General features: G+C 40.7%; 4 protein-coding genes across 9 annotated transcripts in view; 1 reads left to right on the top strand and 3 right to left on the bottom strand.

Annotated features, from left to right (window-relative positions):
* Positions 1-3,381, bottom strand: part of LOC146611023 (serine/threonine-protein kinase WNK2) — a 39,685-nt gene extending 36,304 nt beyond the window's left edge. For 4 of the 6 annotated variants that reach the window (XM_085345661.1, XM_085345664.1, XM_085345663.1 and 1 more), the window contains exons 1-2: positions 2,862-3,381; positions 1,699-2,480 (exon numbers count right to left, since the gene is read on the bottom strand). In XM_085345661.1, coding sequence (XP_085201787.1) covers positions 1,699-2,340 — 642 coding nt within the window. In that variant the 5' untranslated portion in view covers positions 2,341-2,480; positions 2,862-3,381. Of the gene's footprint in view, positions 1-1,698; positions 2,481-2,861 lie in introns of those variants that run through there. The other 2 variants (XM_085345662.1, XM_085345666.1) reach the window with 2 other exon arrangements.
* A 463-nt stretch (positions 3,382-3,844) lies between these two features.
* LOC146611022 (ninjurin-1) lies at positions 3,845-11,714 on the top strand. The gene is made up of 3 exons (XM_085344858.1): positions 3,845-3,880; positions 8,614-8,851; positions 11,572-11,714. The coding sequence occupies exons 1-3, from the start codon at positions 3,845-3,847 to the stop codon at positions 11,712-11,714; spliced, it is 417 nt and encodes a 138-aa protein (XP_085200984.1).
* Positions 11,715-14,434: 2,720 nt separating this feature from the next.
* On the bottom strand, positions 14,435-18,043 carry LOC146611021 (caspase recruitment domain-containing protein 19-like). Its single transcript, XM_085345571.1, has 6 exons — positions 18,037-18,043; positions 16,757-16,965; positions 16,509-16,665; positions 15,972-16,040; positions 14,677-14,742; positions 14,435-14,547 (listed from the first exon to the last, which is right to left on the bottom strand). Exons 1-6 carry the CDS (start codon positions 18,041-18,043, stop codon positions 14,435-14,437), a joined length of 621 nt encoding a protein of 206 aa, XP_085201697.1.
* Positions 18,044-19,041: 998 nt separating this feature from the next.
* On the bottom strand, positions 19,042-22,833 carry susd3 (sushi domain containing 3). Its single transcript, XM_085345373.1, is given in 8 exon segments — positions 19,042-19,121; positions 19,124-19,163; positions 19,166-19,263; positions 19,358-19,433; positions 19,435-19,525; positions 20,008-20,152; positions 21,024-21,218; positions 22,758-22,833. Coding segments are annotated over 8 exon segments (801 nt in total).
* Between the last annotated feature and the right edge of the window lie 806 nt (positions 22,834-23,639).

Raw genomic sequence — 23,639 nt, 5'->3', positions numbered from 1 at the left:
ATTTGGGAATGTGTAATTATGCACAATAAATAGCTCCAACTGACTCATTAATCAATAAACGGCTGCAGATTAATTCTTCAGATATCACTAAGGAGGCAAGGAAACTCCTTTGTAAGACATTTAATGATTCAAATGGCCAATAAAGAAAATAAATGGATAATAATTACCTAAACTGCATCTGCTATGACAGTTTAACAACACGTGAAAGAGTTCTGCCTGTTATTTTGTTTATCCAACAGTACCTAATGGAAGACCTTCAGCTCAAAGCTACAACAGTATATATGAGATGACTACATGATCACTTGAATCATGATTAACATCCATTGTCAACTGTCCACTAGAGGGAGTTTTAATCTGTCTTTAGGGAAAAATAAAATAAGAGTACATAGATCCCTCTTCCACATTCTCCATCCACTGGACTGAACTACAGCTTTGCGTTGTCCAGTTGAGGAAAGCTCGGGGCTGCTTCCTGCTGTCAGCGTGCATGATATCATCATCCAAATGAGGCCTTCGAGTCTCAGTGTGTCTTTGCATGCTCAACAATGGCATTCTATCTTTAAAGTCCTTTTATGTGATGCTATGTGTCACTGCGCTGTAATGCTAAAGTCAGACAAAACAGGTTTAATTCCTGCCAGTGGATGAAGTGGTTTGCATTCTTTCATCTTGCACAGTACTGACGCAGCATGTTTTCAGTACCCTAGGCAAAGTATTCACTGAGGCCACTGACTGCCACAAGGCTCCCAGCAGGCTATGGGGCAGGTTCAGCTGCTTCCTGTCTGCTCACCTCCTGTTACACAGAGGGTGCGATGCAGGGAGTAGCACCACTAATAACATGCAGACACACTGCTGGTAGAGAGCGAACCGGCATCTCCTGCACTGTCCACTTCAATGATTGAGCTGAGTGTCATCATGCAATCAGCTGGCCAAACTGCCATGGAAAATGAAGGCTGTCTGAGCACACACAATGTAAAATAAATCCTTTACAAAATTATCTAAATAGGGAGAAAAAATAACAAATCACAGGACATGTTTTTGTACTTTGAGGGGGCCAGTCATGCTAACTATAGTCCCCCTTAAGCCTCCTGGGAGAGGGAGAGAGAATAATCCTTGTTGCAGTCTCAGAAGGATGGAAATAATTAGTTAATACCTTTGCACAGTCTAAGCTTGTGATTTCCTTGTGTCTATGTAACGCAAGAAAATGAACTCCCCTTGTGCATTTGCGAAACTGTCGATCGCCATACTTCAGCGATGGTATGTTCCTCCATGTCATGTCTACAGCTACTGCTTGTCAATCAGTCTTCCAGTGTAAACCATTTAAAATTTAGTGGTGACCAATTTGCAACTCAGCATACTCCTTCATGAGACTAGAGGCTGATTGACAGCTCCCTGAAGACATCTCCATTACACTATCATGATGAGTGAGAACACAGAGGAGAAAAGATAGAGGGCTTCCTGTGGGAGTCAGGCATTCTTCCACTAATATTAATCACGCATATATTTATCGTAGAGGGAAAAATGTGAAGACACTTTTAGATAGCTCTGGTCAGCATCCATCTCATGGATTAAAAATGTGACAAATAAGCCTTTTTTTCACAAATATGAAAAAGATAATTGTGCCTTGTCTGTAACTGCTGCATACACAACGAATTGGTGTCACAGAAATTTTGTTAATGAGATGAGACAATTTTACTGCCTTACCTGCAGCTCACACCAGGCCACCTCCACCCAGGTCTCAGTATCCAGGCCTTTGTAGACTGTCTTGAAGGAACCTCTCCCCAGCTCTATGTCAAATTTAAGGAACCTTCCCCCTGGAGACGTGGAGACTGCCTTCATCTCTGCCTCCTCCTCATTCTCCTCACTGGCTGCCTTGACAGCAGCTTTACCACCATCACTGCATGTAACATTTAGCGCGTCTCCACCTTTCTCCTTGTCCTCATCGGCGCTGGCGCTCTCTGTTGCACTGTCTTTAAGCCCACCTTGACTTTCAGTGCTGGATCCCTCCTGTATCCCACAGCTGGTCCCCCTTGACCTGTCCACAATTGTTCGCAGGTTAATGTTTAGGATCTTACTCCTGTTATTACATTCAGGTGCTTCAAAGGCCTGCTCATCTGTGTCTGAAAACCATAAACTTCTCCTGATGAATCTCTGATGCACAATCCTCTGATAACTGGAGGAAGGATATGCGCTGGGGTCACTCCCACCTCTCACTACAGAGTCCACAAGACTGACGGGTCCATCACCCATGGCCTCGCGCACATTTTTGCCCGGTTCACACTGAGACTTGGTTACAGGCGAATTTCTCAGGTCTTGATGGTCCCCGGAGCCTGATTTAGACTCCATGGTGACTTAAAAGTTCAGTCGCTTTGGTTTCCAGGTCATTCGTGCCATCACGGGTAGACTTTCCAACACGCAGATCGACAGATGAATACCTGCAGCGCCCACTCGGTGACGCAGTTTGCCGGGAGAGGCCCTTAACAACACTGGGATGGATGACATAGACAAGATTTTATCCGCTAATAATAATAATAATAATAATAATAATAATAATAAAAGAACCTGCAAAAGAAATACGATATGCCCCAGTTATACATTATTGCTAAAGCTATCGATGGGCGTTAAGCATGGTAATAATCACTGAGGTGAAGTTAGCTGCTGTCAGTAAGAGGGGGTTGACAAAAAGACAAGCCCAGGAGTTAAAGCATTGCTTCCAGAAGCCATCGTCGTCCAGGTGACCGAGAAACTAGCAAGCTGGCTTCGGCGACATAAGTTTGGCAACTAGCTAGCACTAAATTCCCCCCAGTATACCCACAATATTATCTTACGTTCAAATACTGACATTAAAAAAATAAGGCACGACTTACCTTGTTCAAAAAAGGGGCATAAAAAACACCCTCGAGTATAACTGACGCTAGTGACACACAGCAGAGACAAACCTGCCAGGTCCAGTAGCAGCACTCAAAAAAAATCCTCGCCAACGTTAGCCGACTGTCCACGACAAAAGGTGGACTTCAAAAACGCCCTATCTGCATATTATCTCCATTTTCAAGCACAGGAGCCGCCCCAGCGACCGCAAACAAATTCGGGCTTTCTTAACTGAACACATACCACATGCTGACAAGAAATAACTGACGAATTTCTTGTATTTATCTCCTTTTAAGTCCCCGCATCCCTCTCTTCGGTTGCAGCTCCCGATGCGACTCTCCCCACTGTTTCTTCTTCTTCGCTGCCGCGTAAGTAAATAGCACACACGGGTCGCTTTAAGACTCGGGTTTTTTTTATTTTTCCTGTAGTCCCCTCGGTAGTTAACTTAAACCAACAGCTGTTTGCGCTTGTCATCGCCTTCCACCATTTGGTTAGTGCACCGGTGAGGTACACCAAATGTGTTTCCCATTCAGTTCGCTTGGCTCCACGCCCCTGGTGAGGACTATAGAAGGGAGGCGGGTGGAGGTGGGGGGAATGGTCCATCCAATCATACGGCACTCTGGGACGCCACAGAAAGCCTACTCATCATATTGTGTGCTGTCCAACAGACAGAGTGACACGGGGTGAGACAAAGGCTGATTAGAGTCAGTGCAAGTAAATTACACAGCAATTGAAAACATAAATAAATAATTTCTCACACCCTTTGAAGACTCAGTCACGTGTCTTAACTCCCGAGCCTGCTGTTGAAACAACATTTTTCCATTATCACTGCTGTTGTGTCACTATAATATAGTAGTTACACGTGCATCAGTAGCTCTGTCACGTAGCCTTGGCTACGTGCTTGCGGGTCCAGTCTTCTCTACCCCTGCCACTTTGCTGCAGCCTGCATCTGAGGTGTAGCAGCTCTTCGCACAGGGCAAAAATGAGCAGCAGCATCAACAGGTTAAGTGGCACCGAGGTAAGATATTTGCAGCCCCTTTTTAACATTCATCGAGGGAAAATGTAAATCCTCTGGTTTATAGATGTCTATAGGCTAAGTAGATTGATCATACAAATTGACATGCTCACAAGTGCAATAAATAAAAGATGCACGAAGAAAGATTACCTGATTAATAAGAGTATTCTTGCTGTTTTGCATGCTTTTATACAGTAGAATAGAAGGAGTGTTAATACAGTGCAAAAATGCACGGACCGCAAAGCAATCGCTTGGATATGGGCACTTGGGAAATGTGCTGTCATGCAATCATTTTTGTTTAGGTTGAATTTTTTGTTGCAAGAAGTGTTGATTCATTGTCGTGGTCATTTCTGTACCCAGAGTTGTCGGTTGTTACTTTTTATTGTAAACCGATCGTGTAAAAGTATCCACCTCCTGCGGTTTCTGCGCTTCCATGCCACTTCTGTGCCTTTTCTCATGTTACATGTCATCTGCATGTGAGGTACATTCAGAGGTGCATACGCTTTGCAGAATAGAAGTGGTGCTGAATAAGACGGATTTTATGTCTCCGCAGAAGCATTTGACCAGACATCTTAAAGTCTTTTGCAAGCATGCTGGGTCAGATGACAGTCTGGTCTGGCTTAGGGGTGAAGTATTGTTGGTACCTGAGTGACCTTATAAACAATGAATGCCCTCCTTTGTTACCAGTGCACTGGCTTAAATGCACACATAAAAACAGACACAAGGTTTTACTTTTGTATTACATCATCCTGCTTCATGCCACAACTGTAAAGCTCACAGATTGATTACTTTAGTTTATTAGGCAATTGAAGCTGCCATTTAAGAGTAGTTCAGTCCTGCATCTAATGTGCAGCATCCAGTTTTACAGGGCAGGGAAATGGACTTCACTCTGTTATCCGCATGGTCACTGTCTTAATAGCGCCATTTAATTTCAGATGTGTGTGTGTGTGTGTGTGTGTGTGTGTGTGTGTGTGTGTGTGTGTGTGTGTGTGTGTGTGTGTGTGTGTGTGAATTTGAGGAAGAAGGCAGGAGGAAGAGAGACCCTGGCAGCCACAGATACTTCCTTGCAACAGTCAGAGCTCAGCCAGCATTTGCAAAATGTAATACCCTTACGCTCGATAAAATGAGCAATTGATCTCATTTACAATGTGTCCCCCAACAGTGTGAGTCAATATGAGTGGGTTTTTTTTTTCAATCCGTGGCTCTTGTAGGGTGAATATCTCACAGGAAGACTTTCTGCAGGCTTTTAATATTCTTGCCTGCCTTTCACTGAAATCTAAGACCGATGAGATGAGTCAGATTTCACTTTCTTTGATAACCCGTAGTTTAAACTGCAGCTTTTCACTAAATGAGAAAGTGTTTTTGATTTGTTTGGGGTTTTTTTTTCCCACCATAAGTGCCTTAGCTGCATAGACCACACTCAGAAACAGTCATGTTTGCTTTGCTTTGTGCAAGGCTGTAAAACTAAAAGCTCTACAGAGATTCATGGAAATTAGATTTACAGTTGGGTCGATTGTCATCTGGAAGCTGGCCAGATTTTGAGGTGAGTGAGAGAAGAAGGCTGCTGATAGGACATGATGGATGGAGAGCAAAGAAGTGCTTATGCACGAGGGAGAAAAAAAGTAAGTGAAATACTCACTCATGCAGTTAGAGTTAATTTAGCATTTCATCATATAGCTGAACACGGGCTCAATTAACTAAATAATAAATGTACGGTTTCACTGTCTTAAGTGGTGTCTTGCTTTGTTGCCTTGAAGAGCTTTCTACATGTCAGACACAGAGCTTAACAATACAAAGCTAAAGGCACTGCATACTCTCTAAGTAACTTACATGCGGGTGTAATCAGTTAGTGTGACGACATGGGAAAAGGAGAAAAGTTTAGGATTAGGTGTGCAAGTTGAATGAGTTCATTTAGTTTTTGGGAAATCAGCCAAAACGTTCATTTGCTTCTGAATACACAATGAAAAATGGATTTATTTGATCTGAGGTTTGGGTTAAATCACGGGAATTAAGAAATTGCAGTCTTTCCAAAGTTGTAAAAAGCATGTATTATACAACTCTGCATCTAGCTTTAGCATTAAAAAAATATGAGAAGTAGCAAATGTGAATTGAAGGGTCTTTTATTTGTTTTTCACCCTTGGTAATCCTTTGCATTCTGCAACCCGGGTTGAAAGGTAAAATAATGTCATATTTTCTCATTCAATTCAATTCAGCTTCAATTTTATTGATATAGCGCCAAATCACAACAACAGTTGCCTCAAGGCGCTTTATATTGTAAGGTAAAGACCCTAGAATAATACAAAGAAAACAGAGGAAACCCCAACAATCATATGACCCCCTATGAGCAAGCGCTTTGGTGACAGTGGGAAGAAAAACCTTCTTTTAACAGGAAGAAACCCCCAGCAGAACCAGTTTTATTCTCAGTTTTATTTATGTGATTTATAGGAATGATTTCAATTGCTCAGTTAAGCGCTTAGGTCAACATTCATTGTTTGAAGAAGCCCTATATAAATAACTTACTGATTAGCTGGTTTCCCTTCTCATTCCCACATTGTAGTGTTAGTGACACCTTACAGCAGAAACTGAATAATGTTAAATATTATTACATGATTTCATCTGTTATTCCACAGTGACACATAACTGAGAGTTAAGATCCAAACAACTTTTATGTCTCTGACTATCTCCCCCTCCCTCGTTACCTTGCTCCTTCTCTCCCCTCGGTGTATCTCCCCCGAGACTGATTCAGACTAGAAATGCACTGTGAATAATTCATCACAAAAATCAGCACTGAAACCTAGAACCAGTACAGGACAACTGATTTAATGAGAACTTTTCTCTTTTTTTTTCCTACAGTTTAGATAGCTATAAATCTGGTGTGCCTAGATGACTGACAAGCACTGGGTTTCTCTGGGATATAAAATTCTGTCCAAAAATGCAATTGTGAACGAAACGAAAACCAGGATCACGTACATTCTCTTTTTAAAAAAAATAATTTGTTGCATGTTATCCCTCCACTCCACTCACAGCTGTTGAGTAAGACACATTATAAGAGCCTGTATTTGCTATCATTTTTGCACTGAATGTCTCCTCTGCTGTGATTAGTTGTTGTGCTATTTTGCCAGCTGTATGATGCGAGTAGACAGCAGGATTAATCGTGATAAATAGCTTGGGCAGACAGAGGAAATGACCTTTAGATTTGGCCTACGCACATGTCAAAAAGGAGTTCTTTTTTGGAAAAAATAGACATAGTGACTCCATATTTCCAACCTGCGATCTCACAACAAGTATTATCTCACTGTGGTCTGTTGACTCTGGGATAAAGGGCTGTATTTTTTGAAAAACCTATGTCAGTGTGTGAGAGCAGAAAGGCTGACCCTGACACGTCATGACAGTATGCCATTTGTGGTATTTGGAGCAGATCACAGTCACAGGACACCCTGCCACACCACATTGCTTTCCAGCGAAAATGCATGTTTGGCTTCACAAAGCATGTCCTAAAATGTGTTTTAATTCCTCGTTGTGAAGGTGTAACACAGTGCAGTGGATCTTTGAGTTGAAAGGAAAAAACACATTTTGTTTTTTGTTTTGTTTGTTTTTTTTTAGCATTTGCTGGATACTGCCGAGATGTCTCTGAAGTGTTCACATGAATCTATGATAAAGCATAAAAGTTAAACTGATAAGTAGAATGCCAGATGATGAATTTGGCCAGTAACCCATTTAATACATCTTCTAAAAAGCAGAGATTTATTAAGAGAATTAAACATGGCTTGTCCAGTGGTTATCACAGGATTAAAAAAAAAAATCTAAATAATTACTGCAACCAGAGTACCAGATCATTACCAACCCCATCGACCACACCTTCTGTTCAGAGTGTACTTCCCCTCATACATCAAGTTAACCCATGCCAGTTGATTGCTGTGAATCTCTTAAATACATTGTAATTCAGCTGTAGCCTCATCCATGGTAAATTAGAGGGTGCAGCTTTTCTTTCCTTTCTTTTTGTCTTTATCCCTCGAGCAGAGGGAAGACAGCTCGCACCACTTCTGCAGTTTGGTTAATCTCAGACAAACTATGCTCTCTGCAGCTGCAGGGAGTGTTATGATAAAAACGGAAGATTTTGGTGTTCAGGAAGAGACTGCTGATTTTTTTTTTTCCTTCTCAAAGAAAAAGAGGCATTGGCATTGGCATTCATGCTTTGACCTTGTCGCCACTGAATTTTAAAATGTGGTTCTCAGGTGTAATGAGCCATCATTTTTTATAGAGACAGACTCCGTATTCACCAATAAGATAACTTTTTTTCCAGAACCTTCTGGTCCAGTGGCTATGTATGGTTCTCTCTTTGCAGTACATAGTCCACTGACATGGAGTGAATACACAAACACACTCACAACTGAGCTAATCTAATGTTGCATCACGCTCACCCACACAAGAATCGATAGGTTACACAACTCAGAGTAAAAGTAACTTTCTTAAACGCTTTTGATCAACTGCTGATTAATCATAGAAATGAATTACCATATTTACTCACCTCTCTTCCTAAGTCCCTGGTTTATTGAGTATAAAATATAACAAAATAATAAAGCACATTTTGTTCTGAAGTGAACATTTATTTCAATTCAGTTCAAAACACAGCACAGAGCAAGCCTTTCTGCTTGTTTCCCGGCGTTCTTCTTTCTGTCATTATCTGCAAGCCATAAACATTATCTCTGTGCCAATTACTCTCTTCTCTCCCCCAGACCACCCATCCAGATGCTTGGCCCAGAAGCCCAGCTCCTCTGAACATGAACCACTATGCCAATAAGAAGAGTGCAGCTGAGAGTATGCTGGATGTGGCCCTGCTGATGGCCAATGCCTCCCAGCTAAAAGCTGTCCTGGAGCAGGGGCCAAGCTTCCACTTTTACACCCCCACCATCACCCTAATCAGCATCTCTCTGTGTCTACAGATCACAGTCGGGGTCCTGCTTATCTTCATAGGTGAGAAAGTAAACATAGCCTGAGCCCTTCTGGTGTATCAGAGGTGTTTTTGCTGTCTGGCATCTCACATCCTTTACTTGCCCACTTCATCCTTCCTATTCTAGCAAGATTACAGCGATCTATATGCCACATTTTGCCCTACAATGCACCCCCTCCCCCATAAATGTCAAGTCTACTGACTCCTGACAAACAACCTATTAGGAGCTGGATTCAGTCTCTATAGCAACCAGGACTGAGAGGTCAAAGGGTTCACTAGGTTTTACTGCTGATATCAGCACTGCTGGGAGTTGGGAGAGGTGCTGTGTATGTGTGTAAATGTGTCAATATGTGTCAGTATGTATGTATCTCCATGTGTTGGAACAAAGAGAAAAGCCCAAAAAGAGACAGATGCAGCAACAATTTTTTAGGAGGTCTGCTGATATCTCGGGTTGAAAAATTTGTGCGTGTAAATAAAAATAATATAAGTTGGGGATAAATAAACTAATTTAGTTTTTTTTTCCTGACACACTGAACAACAGGTTAATGAACTTTAAGCCAGTCACAATGACTCAGCTGTTGATGGATGAGTAAATAAAGTGAGTTTTGTTTGGTTAGTGTGAAACTAACAACCCCACATGTCTTATCTACCTCCTCTGTGAAACTGCTGAAAAAAAATCTTAAAATAATCAATTATCAATCAGATATTTCAAAGCACGCCCAAATGAATATTTCCTCCCTTGTTGCTCAGATTTCTGCAAAAAAAAATATTATATCATCATCAACATTGTTACAGTATGAGTATACAGTACAATCAGATATTATTAACTCTGACATTTGCACATTGAGGTATTCACATTAAAAACGTCACATGTCCATAAGACACATCCAGCACGTGAGAGTCATCACTCATTCATTGCCCCTTTGACCTCCTTCACCAGACTTAAACAGCATCCCTTGCCTTTACCAAAATATCACACACATTTCTTTCTCATTACTCTTTTCTTCATTTTTGTTTACTCTTCTGAACTTCTTTGGCCTCTCGTCCTCACATCCCTCCCTCCCCGTTGGATCCAGCTCTCTCTAATGAAGCCAGTGGTGCGTGATGTGAACGGCCTACATACTGGCCACCCCAACCAGACTCTAGCCCCCACCAAGACAGATCAGATACACACACACACATCACAGGAAGCGTTCTTACGCTGTTTAACCTCTGGTAATTTCCATCAAATACACATACCCATGCACATATACATGGCTACTGCACACCCATTTGTATGAATATGCATTCATGTGACCATTATTCACAGGCGACTCCCTGTACTGCTGATGACACCATAGTAATGTCTTTGTCACAACACTAATTAGCTGTTTTCATAACATTTAACACATGCCATGATGCTATTAAAACACAAAAGAAATGACACAGTTGCATATAGGAAATACAAGCTTCCCTTGATCAGTTTTCTTCCCCTGTATTGTTCTTTCTCTGTGATTTGAACCTGACACTTGTTTTCTTTCCCTGTGTGACATTTATGCCTGCGATGTATAGTAAATGTATCACATCATATACATGTTTACATTGGGGGACGCTATTGTTACAAATCCAATTCCAAAAAAGTTGGGAAGCTATTTTAAATGCAAATAAAAACAGAATGCAATGATTTGCATATCTCACAAACTCATATTTTATTCACTATGAAGAATAGAAAACGTATTAAATGTTTCAACTGAGAAACTATACTATTTTAACAAATGTATTGGATGCCGTTAGTAGTAACAGGTCTAAACAAAAGTTGAGACAGGGCCATGTTTACAACTGTGTAGCAGCGTCTCTTCTTTTAACAACAGTCCATATATGTCTTGAAACTTAGGAGACCAGTTGTTGGACTTTTCGGAGAGGAATTCTGTTCCATTCTTGTCTTATTCTGAAATATAGGATTGTAGCTGCTAAATAATTCTGGGTCTTTTTTGCCACATTTTTGGTTTCCATGACAATTTCATGTCTGTTTTTTTATGGCAGTGTCGCCTGAGATTCCAAAGATCACGAGCATCCAGTATTGATTTTCATCATTGTCCCATGTGCACGGAGATGTTTCCAAATGATTGGAATCTTATGACGATGTTATGAATTGTAACTGATAAGATGTTCAAAGTCTTCACGATTTACAAAGAGGAACACTATTCTGAAATTGTTCCACAATTTGTAGACGCAGTTTTTTTGCAGACTGATGAGCCTCTGCCTACTGCACCATTACTTTTGACAAACTCTGCCTCTTTAAGATGATCTTTTTGTACTCAGTCATGTTACTGACCTGTTGCCAATTCAGCTAATTAGTTGCAAAATGTTCCTTAAGCTGTTTCATTTAAGTACCATTTACTTTTAAAGCGTTTTGCATTTCCCTGTCCCAACTTTTTTGAGTGATCAAATTCAAAATGAGCTAAAATTTTTAATAACATAGTAAATTGATTGCAGTAGATCTAACTTTTTTTTTTAATCTGAGTTTCCTCTAAGTGAAAAATGAAAAACTGAATATTGCATTGTTTCCTTACATGCTTGCGTCATAAAATAAAAGACACAAATAGATGTATGAGCATTCTGAACCCAGAATTAAGTAAATATAGATTTGTGGTTGACAGTAAATCTTTGCACCATAATGAGTTGGCTTTAGTCCCAGAATAGAGTAGATTGTTGTGCAATTAGACATTATCTGAGTTGTGTGTTGTTCTGCTTTTGTTCACAGTTCGATGGAACCTGAATGATGAGCAAAAACACCAGAGGCTGAACTTCATGGAAAACTTGGCTACAGGTCTGGTGTTCATCATCGTGGTGGTCAACGTCTTCATCACAGCTTTTGGAGTCCATCGAACAAATTACAGCAACTGACCACGCACACACACACAGGCACATCTATGTATGTGTGTATGCATTATTTTCACAGTCTTTCACTGCTCCCCTCTCTCTTTTCAAACAGGTATTTTCTCTCCTGCCTTACTCTGCAGTTTGCTCCTAAAAACTTTCATGTCGTCAGCATGTTTTTGCTCTACTCCTCTTCTGACCGGACCTTCACAATCACCTACATGACCTACAAACACAGTGACCTCTCCAGGCTCGCAGAGAAATTTCCACCAGAAAACAACTCGAACAAAATACACAGCTGTTCATTTACCAGAAAATCATTGTCCCGCATGGCTGCAGGCACCGAGAGAAAATAGCGAACAAGAGAGAAACAGCCGTAGCGACAAAGAGGTCTGGTACGTAAACAACACAACATTTGTTCTGAATGGACAAACAGGAAAGTGGAGACAGCAGCAGTCAGGACCATGTGACCTCATGCTGTCTGTCTCCTATGCTGTCCGACAGTGACCCGACGCACTAGCCAGACATGGATGCACAGTCTCACACACACACCTGAACACTCTTTAATTTTTAATTGCACCAATGACGTTTGATCATGTTTAACGGGTGTGCTGAGCACATGTATGCAGCACAGGGCAGGCCTCATCCGCCTCAAAACCACTACCCACCTCCACAGCTTTAACTTTACTATCAACTCTACCCCACAGGTGTCATGCCTAACATTCAGTTATAACAGTGTTTGGTTGTGCTATGAATCCCTCTGTGACGAGCAAAGCCGGACTTTGTTTGTGGTTCTTTGGACCAGAAGTAGCTGGTGAGTCAGAGTCAACAGAGCACAGACCCCGGCAGAACTACTTGTTAAAACAGAAGCCTTAATTAGGCAGCAATGCCACTGAAACCCCAATTAGAGCACAAGCAAATGCTCATTTTATACACTTGAGTGGTTTGACATAAATATCCAGTAAAGAAAATTTGAGGCTGTTTCACATAATTATCAGCTAAAAATCGTAATCGCATTCATGCAGCTATCTATAATTTCTCCAAGGTGGTTGTGAGGAAGCACCTTTCAGATGGCAAAACGTCGCAATCTCATCCTTTTCCTCCCCTACAACTATCATTGGTAACCGTGGAAACAGCCACACTGAAAGCCAGATTTGATGATACACACAGCTTCACTTGGAGGAGATCTGTAGATTGATATATATACATAATGTATATCCATGGCTCCTACCGCTCTGTCTTGAAGTTTAACAAAGTGACTCTGTGGGGGCTGCGCATCAGAGGATGCTGATGATCAACGAGGACTTTTAGTTCCTTTGAAGCGAGTGTATTAATAGCTCTCTCGTGGGAATGTGGATGCCAGAGTGTCAACTGAACAATCACTCTGGTGACATTTCCAGCCCCCTTTAGCACCTCCCAATTCCTCCTCCCTCTCTCTTTGACTCCCCTCTCATCTGTTGCTCTCACTTCGCAGGGAAGACAGTAGCAGAAAAATGCTGCCGAGTGCAGATAATCTCCTGAGATCAGACACCTCTGCTCTTCTGCTGTGATGTAGACCTTACCTCTGATGTGACTACTTTCCTGCACATTGTTTATTACAAGAAACAGAGAGCATTCAAATGCACCCATCAGGGTATTTCAAAGGCATTCTAGCTAGCAGCATTTAATAGAGCATTTAATCAAGTTAGCTTAACTCATTCAACCAAATTGATTGCCATTATTCATTAATGAGGTCTGATCCCTGCTTCCCATTGTCATTGTTATAGCACGCTTGAATATTTTTCTGTTTTTTTGTGTGTGTGTATGAGTGAGGAAGTAGCGCCCTCTAGTGTATGTGTTGCTGCTGTTGAATCAATTAGATGAATAATTTAACATAATCTCCATTTCATGATGACAGTGCAGTGAACAGTGCCAGAAACTAACCCGGAAAAGCTAATCAATGCACTCCTAATTACCTTTAATTCCCCTTTGTTGCTACACTACGGCAACATATACAGCATTTAATTAATGATGTTCCCATTTCTACAAAGATCTTTGTCAAATATTTGTTACACAAGACTAAAAATAAGATGCAAACACAGGTGATCCAAATTTGCTGTGCTTTATTTGAAAATAAGTAACACTATTAGAGTGCCCTTTATTTTGCAAATTTCATAAAAGGCACTGGAAGTGGGCTAAGGTGTGAGCATACATGTATTTGTTGTGTATTTAAAAAAAAAAGAAAATCTTTGTTGTGAAATGCGTTAACAAACGGAGCAATGAAAAAATCAAGTTGTTAAATTAAGTGCAAACCAAGAGCCTTCCCACACAGATGCTCCTACTTGAAGCTCTCCTCAAAATACACTTCATTGCCCACTCTTGGGTTTGTTGCACCCAAACAACCGACTCAGTCTTTAGTAAGTGAAAACAGCTTTGTGGGAGTGCAGCTGCACAGTTACACTTGGTTATTATTACGCTTTAAGCATTTTAGTTAAAAAAAAAAAGAAATTCATAGCTATCTACAAACATGAAATCCAGGCAAGAATCATACATACAAGTACTCTGGAAGAACGTTGCATAGTTCTGCCATTTCAGATGTACGCTGTGAGAATTTGTGACAGAATGTGTCAGGTCAAGTTACGTTCCTCCAATTAGTACTTTCGTACATAAATTAGTATTTGAGGTTTAGGAAAATGATGAGTTTGGCACAGAAAAAAAGACATTTTTCATGGCTTCTTCTTCTCATTGCCTCGATGTTTTCATTTTTTTTACTTTCCAACTTCTCCATATGAAATGAAAACATCTCTAGCATCTTTACTCAGTCTTACAGCCGAGCAGTGAAGAAACACTCCAGTGCATCTCAAGGTTTCACCCTCTGTGTCTATAAAGAAGAGCAAAAAAACTGAGTTTTGTGTGTATGGAAGGTATGTTTTGAAATGTTGAACATGATCAAAGTAAGTAAAGTAAGTCTCAAGTCTGTGTCCCTCTCACTTTTTGTGCCACGACTCACCTCCGTAATAGTAGAGTATTGCAATTCCAACTACAAAACCGAAGCAGCTCAGGAAGAACATTGGTCCTGCAAGAGGAGAGAATAAAGTCATTAACTATACAATTATCTGATCAGTCTGCAGTGGCTCATACCTGCTTAATAAATTAGATGATCCAAAAAAAACTAAATACCACAAGCAAACTGAAATAATAGCCGATATTCTGAATGACAAAGTCAAGAGTCCTAAATCTGCTCTGTGTACATAAAGTTGTCTTGCTCACAAGCTAAACAAGCTCCTTGGTATGACTTATGATCAGGAGTCAGTGTTTCACGGCATCTCTGATGACCCATTTCCCTGCTGACATACCTTTGACCCAGTGGATGCAGCTCTGACTGTTCAAAGGAATGCAGGCCAGAGGAAGCTGCTTTATACATGAGCTTAACTGCCCTCACAAAGTTCAAGCTCTCAGTGTGATGGAATGATGAATGGTGGAAGTAAAGAGCAGTGATGGGGCCGGCATTCTGATGCTAGAGGTTAAAAGGTTCAACAGACAACTGCGTTTGCTAAAGTCCACAGCTTAGTTGAGCTTAAGGGGCTTATCTTGGGATCAGCGAGGGGGTACAGAGGGACCCTGACACATACTCACACAAACTGTAAAACTATAATAATTTTTAAAATGCCATGCAGGCAAGATAAGGAAGAAAATGACACATATAGGGCTTTTATGAGTCATTACTTACATATTATCATTAAATATATTTCACAAGTGATTACCAGTATCCGATTTGTTTTCAAATTGCCCCTTAGTTAGTGCCATTGTTGGATTGAAAGTCAGTTTTTAGTGTTTAGTCATATTTTTAAGCTGATAAATCAACAGAATAACTCAAACATTAACAGCAGTGCATTTGTGAGCTTTTCTGCCATCAAGTCAGTGACACCCTATGGATTACACTGTTCATTTGTTTGTTAGTTCATGTTTGTGATTGTATTTTGTGAACGTCATGCAACTAAATCTGCATGATTCCTCCTGAGAGGGATTGCAAGTAAGAGTGTGCATGTTTTTGAAATAAATAAGTCCAATTTCCTGGAAAGCATGTCATGAATTGTCTAAACTATAGCAGAATTAGTTAAATAATTACAGAATAATTACAGAATAACTAAGAAACAGCAACCTTTATCGTATAACATCATTGTACAAAATCAACGAATGTTTTTTTAGTTTGTGAAATCTCAATATTCTTAAATTTTAAAGATTTGAATGATTTACATAGAAACAACCCCTTTTTCTGTTGTTAATGATGGTGATTATATGTACCTCTGTCACTAAGCACATATCGCTCTTGCCGAACTGTCTTGTCGTTAGTGCATTTTGAATCTGCCACCTCTAAAAACAGAAAGTAAAAGAGGTTAAAATGCAGCATTCCACTTTAACAATAACAACCTGTGAAGTGTTAAATGGCTACTTGGACAGCAGTCTAGGCAGCACATTAGCTTCTCTTTGCATCTTAAACAGGATAAGCCGATGTAAAGCTAGACACAGCAGGGGAGCCACCTTTATAGGACACTTTGGAAGCTGCTCCTGTAATTTGTCTAACCTCATCACACCAAACATACAAGATGCACTTTTTTTTAACATGGTAGAAAAAGCAACCAGTGCTGAAAAAAAAAAAGGCTTAGCAGACACAAAACTTATGCTTTAAGGATAAAACCAGAACATTTAGGTCCCACAAAGACATTGGTTCAATAGTTGTGTCTGCAATAAAATTAATGTGAAATGAAATTGAACTTTATGGAGAAGAAACAGCTATCCTCCAATCTGGAATCTGTAGCCAAGAAAAGCTCAATGTTTCACCTCTTTCTCTGACTCTGCTGGGCAGGCTAGAGTAGATGTCCTCTGTATGGATGTGAAGGGCTCTGTAGAATTCATGGCATGCCTCTTCGCCTTTTCTGTGCAGGTGCTTCAAGAGGTCTGCTAACCGCACCTTGGTGGGCACACTTAGGTTCCTGAACTGCAGGGAGACACAGGCTGCATTGAGTCACTGCACACATCTGCACAGTATGCTTCTGTTTTGTTTGTGTAACACAAATAGCTGCAGTGACCCTGTGGGCTTCCTTGTCACTTAGTATCTGCGGGTAGATCCTGTTGAGCTGCAGGACAAGTCTGTCAACCAGCTCAGTGTCCATCCTCTGATCTGAGCACAGGAACTGGGAGTCACTCTGCAGCTGCTCTTGGTAACCATCGGTGTCTAGTAAAGGAAGATTGATGACAGTGAAAAGACATTGCTTAACAAGGGGTGTCAAGGCCAGCGCTGGTCAAAGCGTGGAGACCAGGTCAGAAACAGGCTATGACCCTGCACAAATGGCTCATGCGACAAAGCCCTAACAGAAGGGCTGCAGATTTTATTGTTAGTTTTAGTAATTTCTTAGTAAGCTCGTCTTGGAATCAGCCATGTTCTGAAAATAAGGAACTAAGAGGTTTATTCTCTTGTTTAGAAAGGCGAATACAATAGCTGCAAATGTGTCAGTTTCACTACACTTTATAGCTTCTATAGCATAATGTTAGTACTGAAAATCAGCCAACTACAATTTAAGATGCATAAAATGGTGAGAGACAGCAGAAACAGGTAAGGTGTTAGTGTTAATAGTTTGGACTCTGAACCAGTTTTTCCCCCCAGAAATATGCATGAGCATTGTCTGTTTTCTTAAAAGAAGATGCTACACTTAAGAAGAAGACGACAAAGGGGGATCTATGGAAGTAAATATCCACACTGCCAATCATTAAGTAATATAGATATTGTATTTGTCCTGACCACTGTTGATATTCTTATGCTCAGTTGTGTACTTAAACAGGCTACAGGCTGCAGCTGATGAGCAAACATACTACTAATATTTCTGCCATCTGTTCATAAAACATAAACTATTAACTAAATTAGTAGGTAAGTGTCAGATACTGTCATAGTGTTACATTGCATGGTAGTTATTCTCAGTATCGTCATCCCAGTATGAAAGATTCTACTAGTTTAATATTTTAACAGGATTTACTTTATCCCAATGTACAGTTAATGCTATAATATCTCTAAGGACTAGACTGACAACAGAGGGAGCTGCGTGTCTTTAATAAAAGTCTGGATGCCTCTGATGACAGAAGTCTGCCGATTTAGTTACCGGTTGCATATCAGGACAAACGATGATACTGACCCATGACAAACTACTAAATAACTATGTGTAACAACAACTACTTTATACTATGACTTTACAGCAACAAGTGGCGCACCCAGAGAGAGAGCCTGGTAGGATATCCTGGAAGTCTTAGCTCTGGCGCAAGGATACGCGCAAAGCACTCACAACAAGGCGAAACATCTTACCCTCGCTTCACAAACCTGACATACTGACAAATTTACACCGTGTGTGAACTTGACAATCGGACCGACAGCCTTCCCGGTAAAACTTCCTGGTCTCCCCCGTGAGTCGGTGCTCCGCTGCCCCGTTACATCAGCACGCTTGGCCGTGGCGTCACCACATGACCGACCTCAAGGCTACATGATGATGTTAATGAGCCGGGCAGACAGTGACGGACTACAGCTTTATGTAGCAGACACTGAAGCACAGAAGTGCAACAAATAATCATACATCAGGTTATTCTAACCTAAAGGCTTGAATAATAATAATAATAATAATAATAATAATAATAATAATAATAATAATAATAATAATAATAATAATAATAATAAACGTGTTGTTAAATAAACTCTTCCCACTCCAATGCATCACTCATTGTTATTATTATACGTCTGTCATTTATTTACATTTCTCAAAATTATTATTTACACACACGCCAGTTTTTTACAACATCTCTTCTCGTGTCAAGAGTAAACTTTTCCCAGATTCCCACACTCTCCTCAGCTGACAGCAAAGTTAATTATATCGCAATAGATCCCTTAAGTGTTAGCCTCAAGCAGCAGAACTTCCTTTTAAGCTCAAATCTCTTGACATCCGAAGAACAGCTCTCTCCAAGACTGGCGTCCTGAAAATGCACTGGCTCCTCTTTACAGACAGGGGGCAGTGTGCCATTACAGTTTGCATAAAAAGGCACATTAGTCTGTCAGATCAATGTCTCTTTAGAGCCATCTCGCCACTGCTGATACACCAAAACATACTGATATAGTTCTTACATCCCGCAGTCCTCGTCTATACAGCTGACACTGTTGAACAGATTTAGATATTAAACAAAGTCTTGATTGATGATTTTTGTGTGCTGTCCTCACACTGATATAATCCTTATGGAAAGTTCTTTGGGGTATATATTCCTGTTTGAGTTTATATTCCTCCCAGGGGCCTCATCTGCGGTTAATAGGTTTGCTCCTGATAAACTGCTCTGTTGTCCTTCATACTGCCACACCAAACCAGATCCCCCTGCTGAGATCTGGACCAGGCCCGGGCTTGTACTTTGACAGGAGGACAGGGGAGGGCCGGGATACTGAGGTGGGTCAGGTTCTGGCATTTGGAGTAAGAGAGGCTGGTTATAGTCGTGCCCAGGAAGAGCAGCAGGGGGAGGTGTGGGGCCATAGTTTGTGCAGGCAGGACAATAGGCGTAATGCTGGTGACATCTGTGTAAGAAGACAGAAAGTTGGGTTTTTTTTGTTGTTGTTTTTGTTTTTGTTGTCACTGTGGAGCATTCAAATGAAATTCAGCACATCTCACCTGCAAGATCGTATGCTGTCACACAGGGTAGGGCCAGCAGTGTCCCATGGAGAAAGCGGATTCTCCTGGGTGTTGTTGTTGTTGTTGTTGCGGCCCTTATGACTATATCGAGACATGTTGTTCTCCTGGTTTGGGGTTGGCTCCTCCCATTGCCACGGATCTGAGTCACTGGCATAAAAAAAACCATACATGTCAGTATTTCACCAGACCTAATATTGTATTTTGGCACCTGTGGTTGTAAATAAGTAGATACATCTATTAATACATTGTATTCAAGCAGTCCTTTTGTTGCCATGCCTTTGTCATGTTTTAGACTGTTAGAATTTCTCTGTGCTTCATATAAATGCCACTTGTTACTCCAAAGAAGCAAAATAAAGACACATACACACATCTGTGTAGCAGATCAGGCCTTATTTTGTGTTCCTGTCCCATTAATGTCTTATAACCCTTAGGTTAGCAATCATTTAAGCTAAGAACCCATCTAATTTATTATGTATGCATATTTATTTGTATAAAGAATCCAGTATTTCGCAGTGTATTGTGATGTATGCTTTCCTTATAATTACATTTTACCAGTAACGATACCTCAGTAGATTTACTTTTACTTTTAAAAAACTTAATTTCAACTTTTCCAGCAATCCTTAACTCACTTCTCCTCCTTTTTCCTTTCTTCCTCCTTGATGCAGTCAAGCAAACAGCAGGTGATGAAGGCCACAGACATGAAGAGGATTATGCCTGAACTCACAAAGGATGCCACCACAGCCACGCGGTAACCAAAATCATTGGGCGACAGAGCTGAAGAGTGACAGAAGAAGAACCAGTTGACTGATGTATTGACTGATTTTTGCCTCATGCACTGAGTGTTTTCTTTTTCTTTTTTACAATTCCATTCATCATACTTCAAAACCTGTGCATAACAACAACCAGAAGTCTCAAATGCCACCTCACACAAGGTTTGCAGATATTGTCTACCTCACAGACTGCTGTAATATGTCACAAGTGTTTCATTGTCATTATCCAACAGAGACTTGCAGAAATAAAAAGTCATTTTGCAACAAAGTGTTCTTGCCAGCTCATCACTGAAAGGACAATAAAATATAAATTTATTATTATTTTATTTCTTTCAGTGTCACTCAGAAAATTTCATCTCTCCCATGGTGATTGATTCTAAAAAATAGAATTAAAATTCTGCCCTCAGTTTTTCCACTTCCTCGCTGGCTGTACACCTACCTGAAATGATTCCTCGCTGCCAGTTAGTAGCATTAATATTATTGCTTAATGAGATGTATCGACAAACTGCACATCATTTTCCCTCCATTGTGTTCCCACACAAATTAAGGTCATAATTAGTGCAAGCCAAACACAACATAAGCATCTGCGTGTAACTTGGTCCCTAACAAGAATGCCTACACATAATGTTTAATATATATTCCATCACTTTGGAATAATGAGCTGACAGACATTTCAGTGGGAGTTTTGCAGCCTCTGCAGTTTTTCTAGGAAAAGCATTTGAGACATTTAATCTGCATACACACACATTTTGGTAATGCATAATGAATATGCAATTAGGTCCATGAAGTGACATGTACCTGGCTACAAATGGGTTACTAATATGTGCCATTTTTTGTATATTAACTGCCATCTCAAGGTTTTGGTTTCTACTTACCTTGACAATAGGAGTCTCCTGTCCAGTAGGTGCTGTTGGGGCCCATGACACACATCATATCACTGCCTACAAGTTTGTGCTTCCCCGGGCACTGTAGTGATATGACGGTACCCACATTAGTGCCATTTCCCTGGATGATCTGGTGGTTGCCCAATGTTGGCTGAGGCATGGGTGTGCACTGAGCTTTGGAATTACCTAAAGCAGAAAGCTGGAGGTCAGCTGGTGTGGAAAATTTGCAGCAATGTCTACAGTTGTTGCTGCTAATGATGTTTGAGATACTGTGAATATGCATTAATCACACAAAGTTCATCCAAAATTCATGCATCTTCAAAAGAAAATTTGTATTCATAGGAACGATAAGACAACTTGGAATTCATAGATTGCACAACAATAATTCAAGGTGAACTGTATGAACAAACAAAAAGGGGGTGGGGGGGGCACTGCGGATAAGAGTCAGTGTGGAATGGGGCAGTCATTCCATAGCTATCAGCACTGAACCCCTAAAGGGCTGCGCAACACTGCATGACAAAACACAGCCCTCCGTAACAGCCGAGTGCCGTGCTGAGATGAATTCTAACGGTATCAAAGAAGGAAATGTGATAAATCATTAAACAAAAGGCCTGCAAGACTGGTGGAAAAACACAGGCCATCTGGAGCAACATTAAGAGAAAAAAAAACAAGGTTATCATACTGAATAGCATGGAGCTCAGCATATTACAGGACGGACGGTCTTTCACTGTGACAGCTCAGTACACCAGCAGTTCCTGCATGTCTACAAGTCTCAGTCTACAAGAGCATGACTTCACTGTAAAACAAGTAGTTGGAATGCACATAAACACAATGACATGAAGGCGGTGGTTTCCAGCACAACTTGGAAGTATGATGTATTTGGTTTAGGGAAAATCAAAACCAGATTTTTGATTTTTTTTTTCTTTACTTTGAGATATCTGCTTTTGGTTTTCACTTAAATAAAACAGACAGGTTACAGGGACTGATTTAGTGGAGGTTACTTTTTCGGGATTTCCATACACCTGTTACCATACATCCTGGGGTCATTTTTGACCCCAGGACAACACAAGGGTTGTTGGAGGAAAATATCCAAGGAGGAGTTGTGCACTTTGAAGAAAGACATGTGGCAGACCATAAAGTGAACCAAACTATATCAAAAGTCGCTGGTAGACAAATAAAAGAAGAAGAGATAATAGTAAACCATAAACAAGATAAAATTGTAACACGGAGACCATTAGTAACTCAGATCCCACCACAAAGACACACTTCGGTGCACAGAAGAATAATTTTATGTAACTTGTATGTATGATCATACATACAGTACATAGAGTGAAATGTCCGGCTGCTTGACGTCAAATCCACCCCTTTTCGTTTCCTCTTTCTGTCTTTCTTCATAACACCTGACAATTATATCAACTAACCGTTAATCGGACACCAATCCACCCTTTTTTTAAGTTTCATTTTATTACTGCGATGTCTAGTTCACACAATCTATCAGGTCTTTATATTACATAGGACCCTAAGCTACTAATCCTTGCAGTGCAATTGTTGTTACAGCAAACACACACATGCATGGACGCGCACATCACCTGAACAAGAAGCACGCAAGTTAACAGAATAAAACTGGCGTCAGTGCACAAGTGACATTTCGGTCTCTCGAAGATCCTGCACGCTGGCTTCGTCTAAATTAAATAGCATCTGGTTTTTCTATGCCATCTCTCTTACCTGACTTATTTCGGTCATTTTTGTTTGCGGTATCAGTCCTGGATACATCTGATATTGATGCTGTTGCCGCGGACATGGTGGTGACACACAGCCGTCTCTCAGAAAGCTCTTCTGGTTGTGCGTAAAGACGGTGCAGCTGTTCTCCTCTGGACCCCGTGCAGGGTAAACGAAACGAAGAGTCTAGCTGCTGGCGCGGCGCTTGAGTTTCTCTGTGCGATGTTACTCGCTCCTCGTCCAGTGAACAGCTTGCCACCACTCACACTGCACCGTAACATTCACTTATTCTAATGTTCTTTCTGTGCTCTGGCTGTCGCGCAAGCGGATGAGCGCTTGAGAGGACGACGAGAGATGAAGTGATCAGTCGAGACCTTGTCGACCAAAGCAAAAATGACTTTGCGGATTAAATCATGTCGGGTCAAGTTAGGTTTCAGGTCTGCAGCTAACTACAGCTGCAAAAAACAGTCTACCTCAGTAGGTACAAATCAGGATGTGGTTGAAAATGTGCAAAACACATGAACGTGTGAACGTGGTCTATTAGAAGACAATCAAAAGTTACATCCGTTTACCAACGTCCAGCACGAGCACGTCAGCCTTAGAGCTTTCCAGTCTAAAACAGATTCAATTCAATTGTCAATAGTAATAGACTGTTGCCTGCTCAGGGACAAATACAGCACATGCAGGACGACATTTTAAATATGCTGTAAAAACTAAGCATAACTAAATTTGCAGTGCATCTCTCCAAAGTAAGGCTAAATGATCGTTACATAAACGGAGAAGAAGAGTTGTAATACCTCGATTAGAAGGAGGAAATTGAAAGTATAATTGTGGTAAAGAAGGAGATCCCACCTCTAAACTGAGCCAATGAATTAGGTTTTTCTTTGT

This window comes from Diplotaxodon limnothrissa, linkage group LG20, assembly GCF_057381915.1.
Source record: "Diplotaxodon limnothrissa isolate DT_005_m linkage group LG20, D_limnothrissa_male_GT1.1, whole genome shotgun sequence".
Classification (NCBI taxonomy): Eukaryota; Metazoa; Chordata; class Actinopteri; order Cichliformes; family Cichlidae; genus Diplotaxodon; species Diplotaxodon limnothrissa.
The sequence above is the reverse complement of the archived record's forward strand: the minus strand, read 5'-3'. Positions and strand labels throughout refer to the sequence as shown.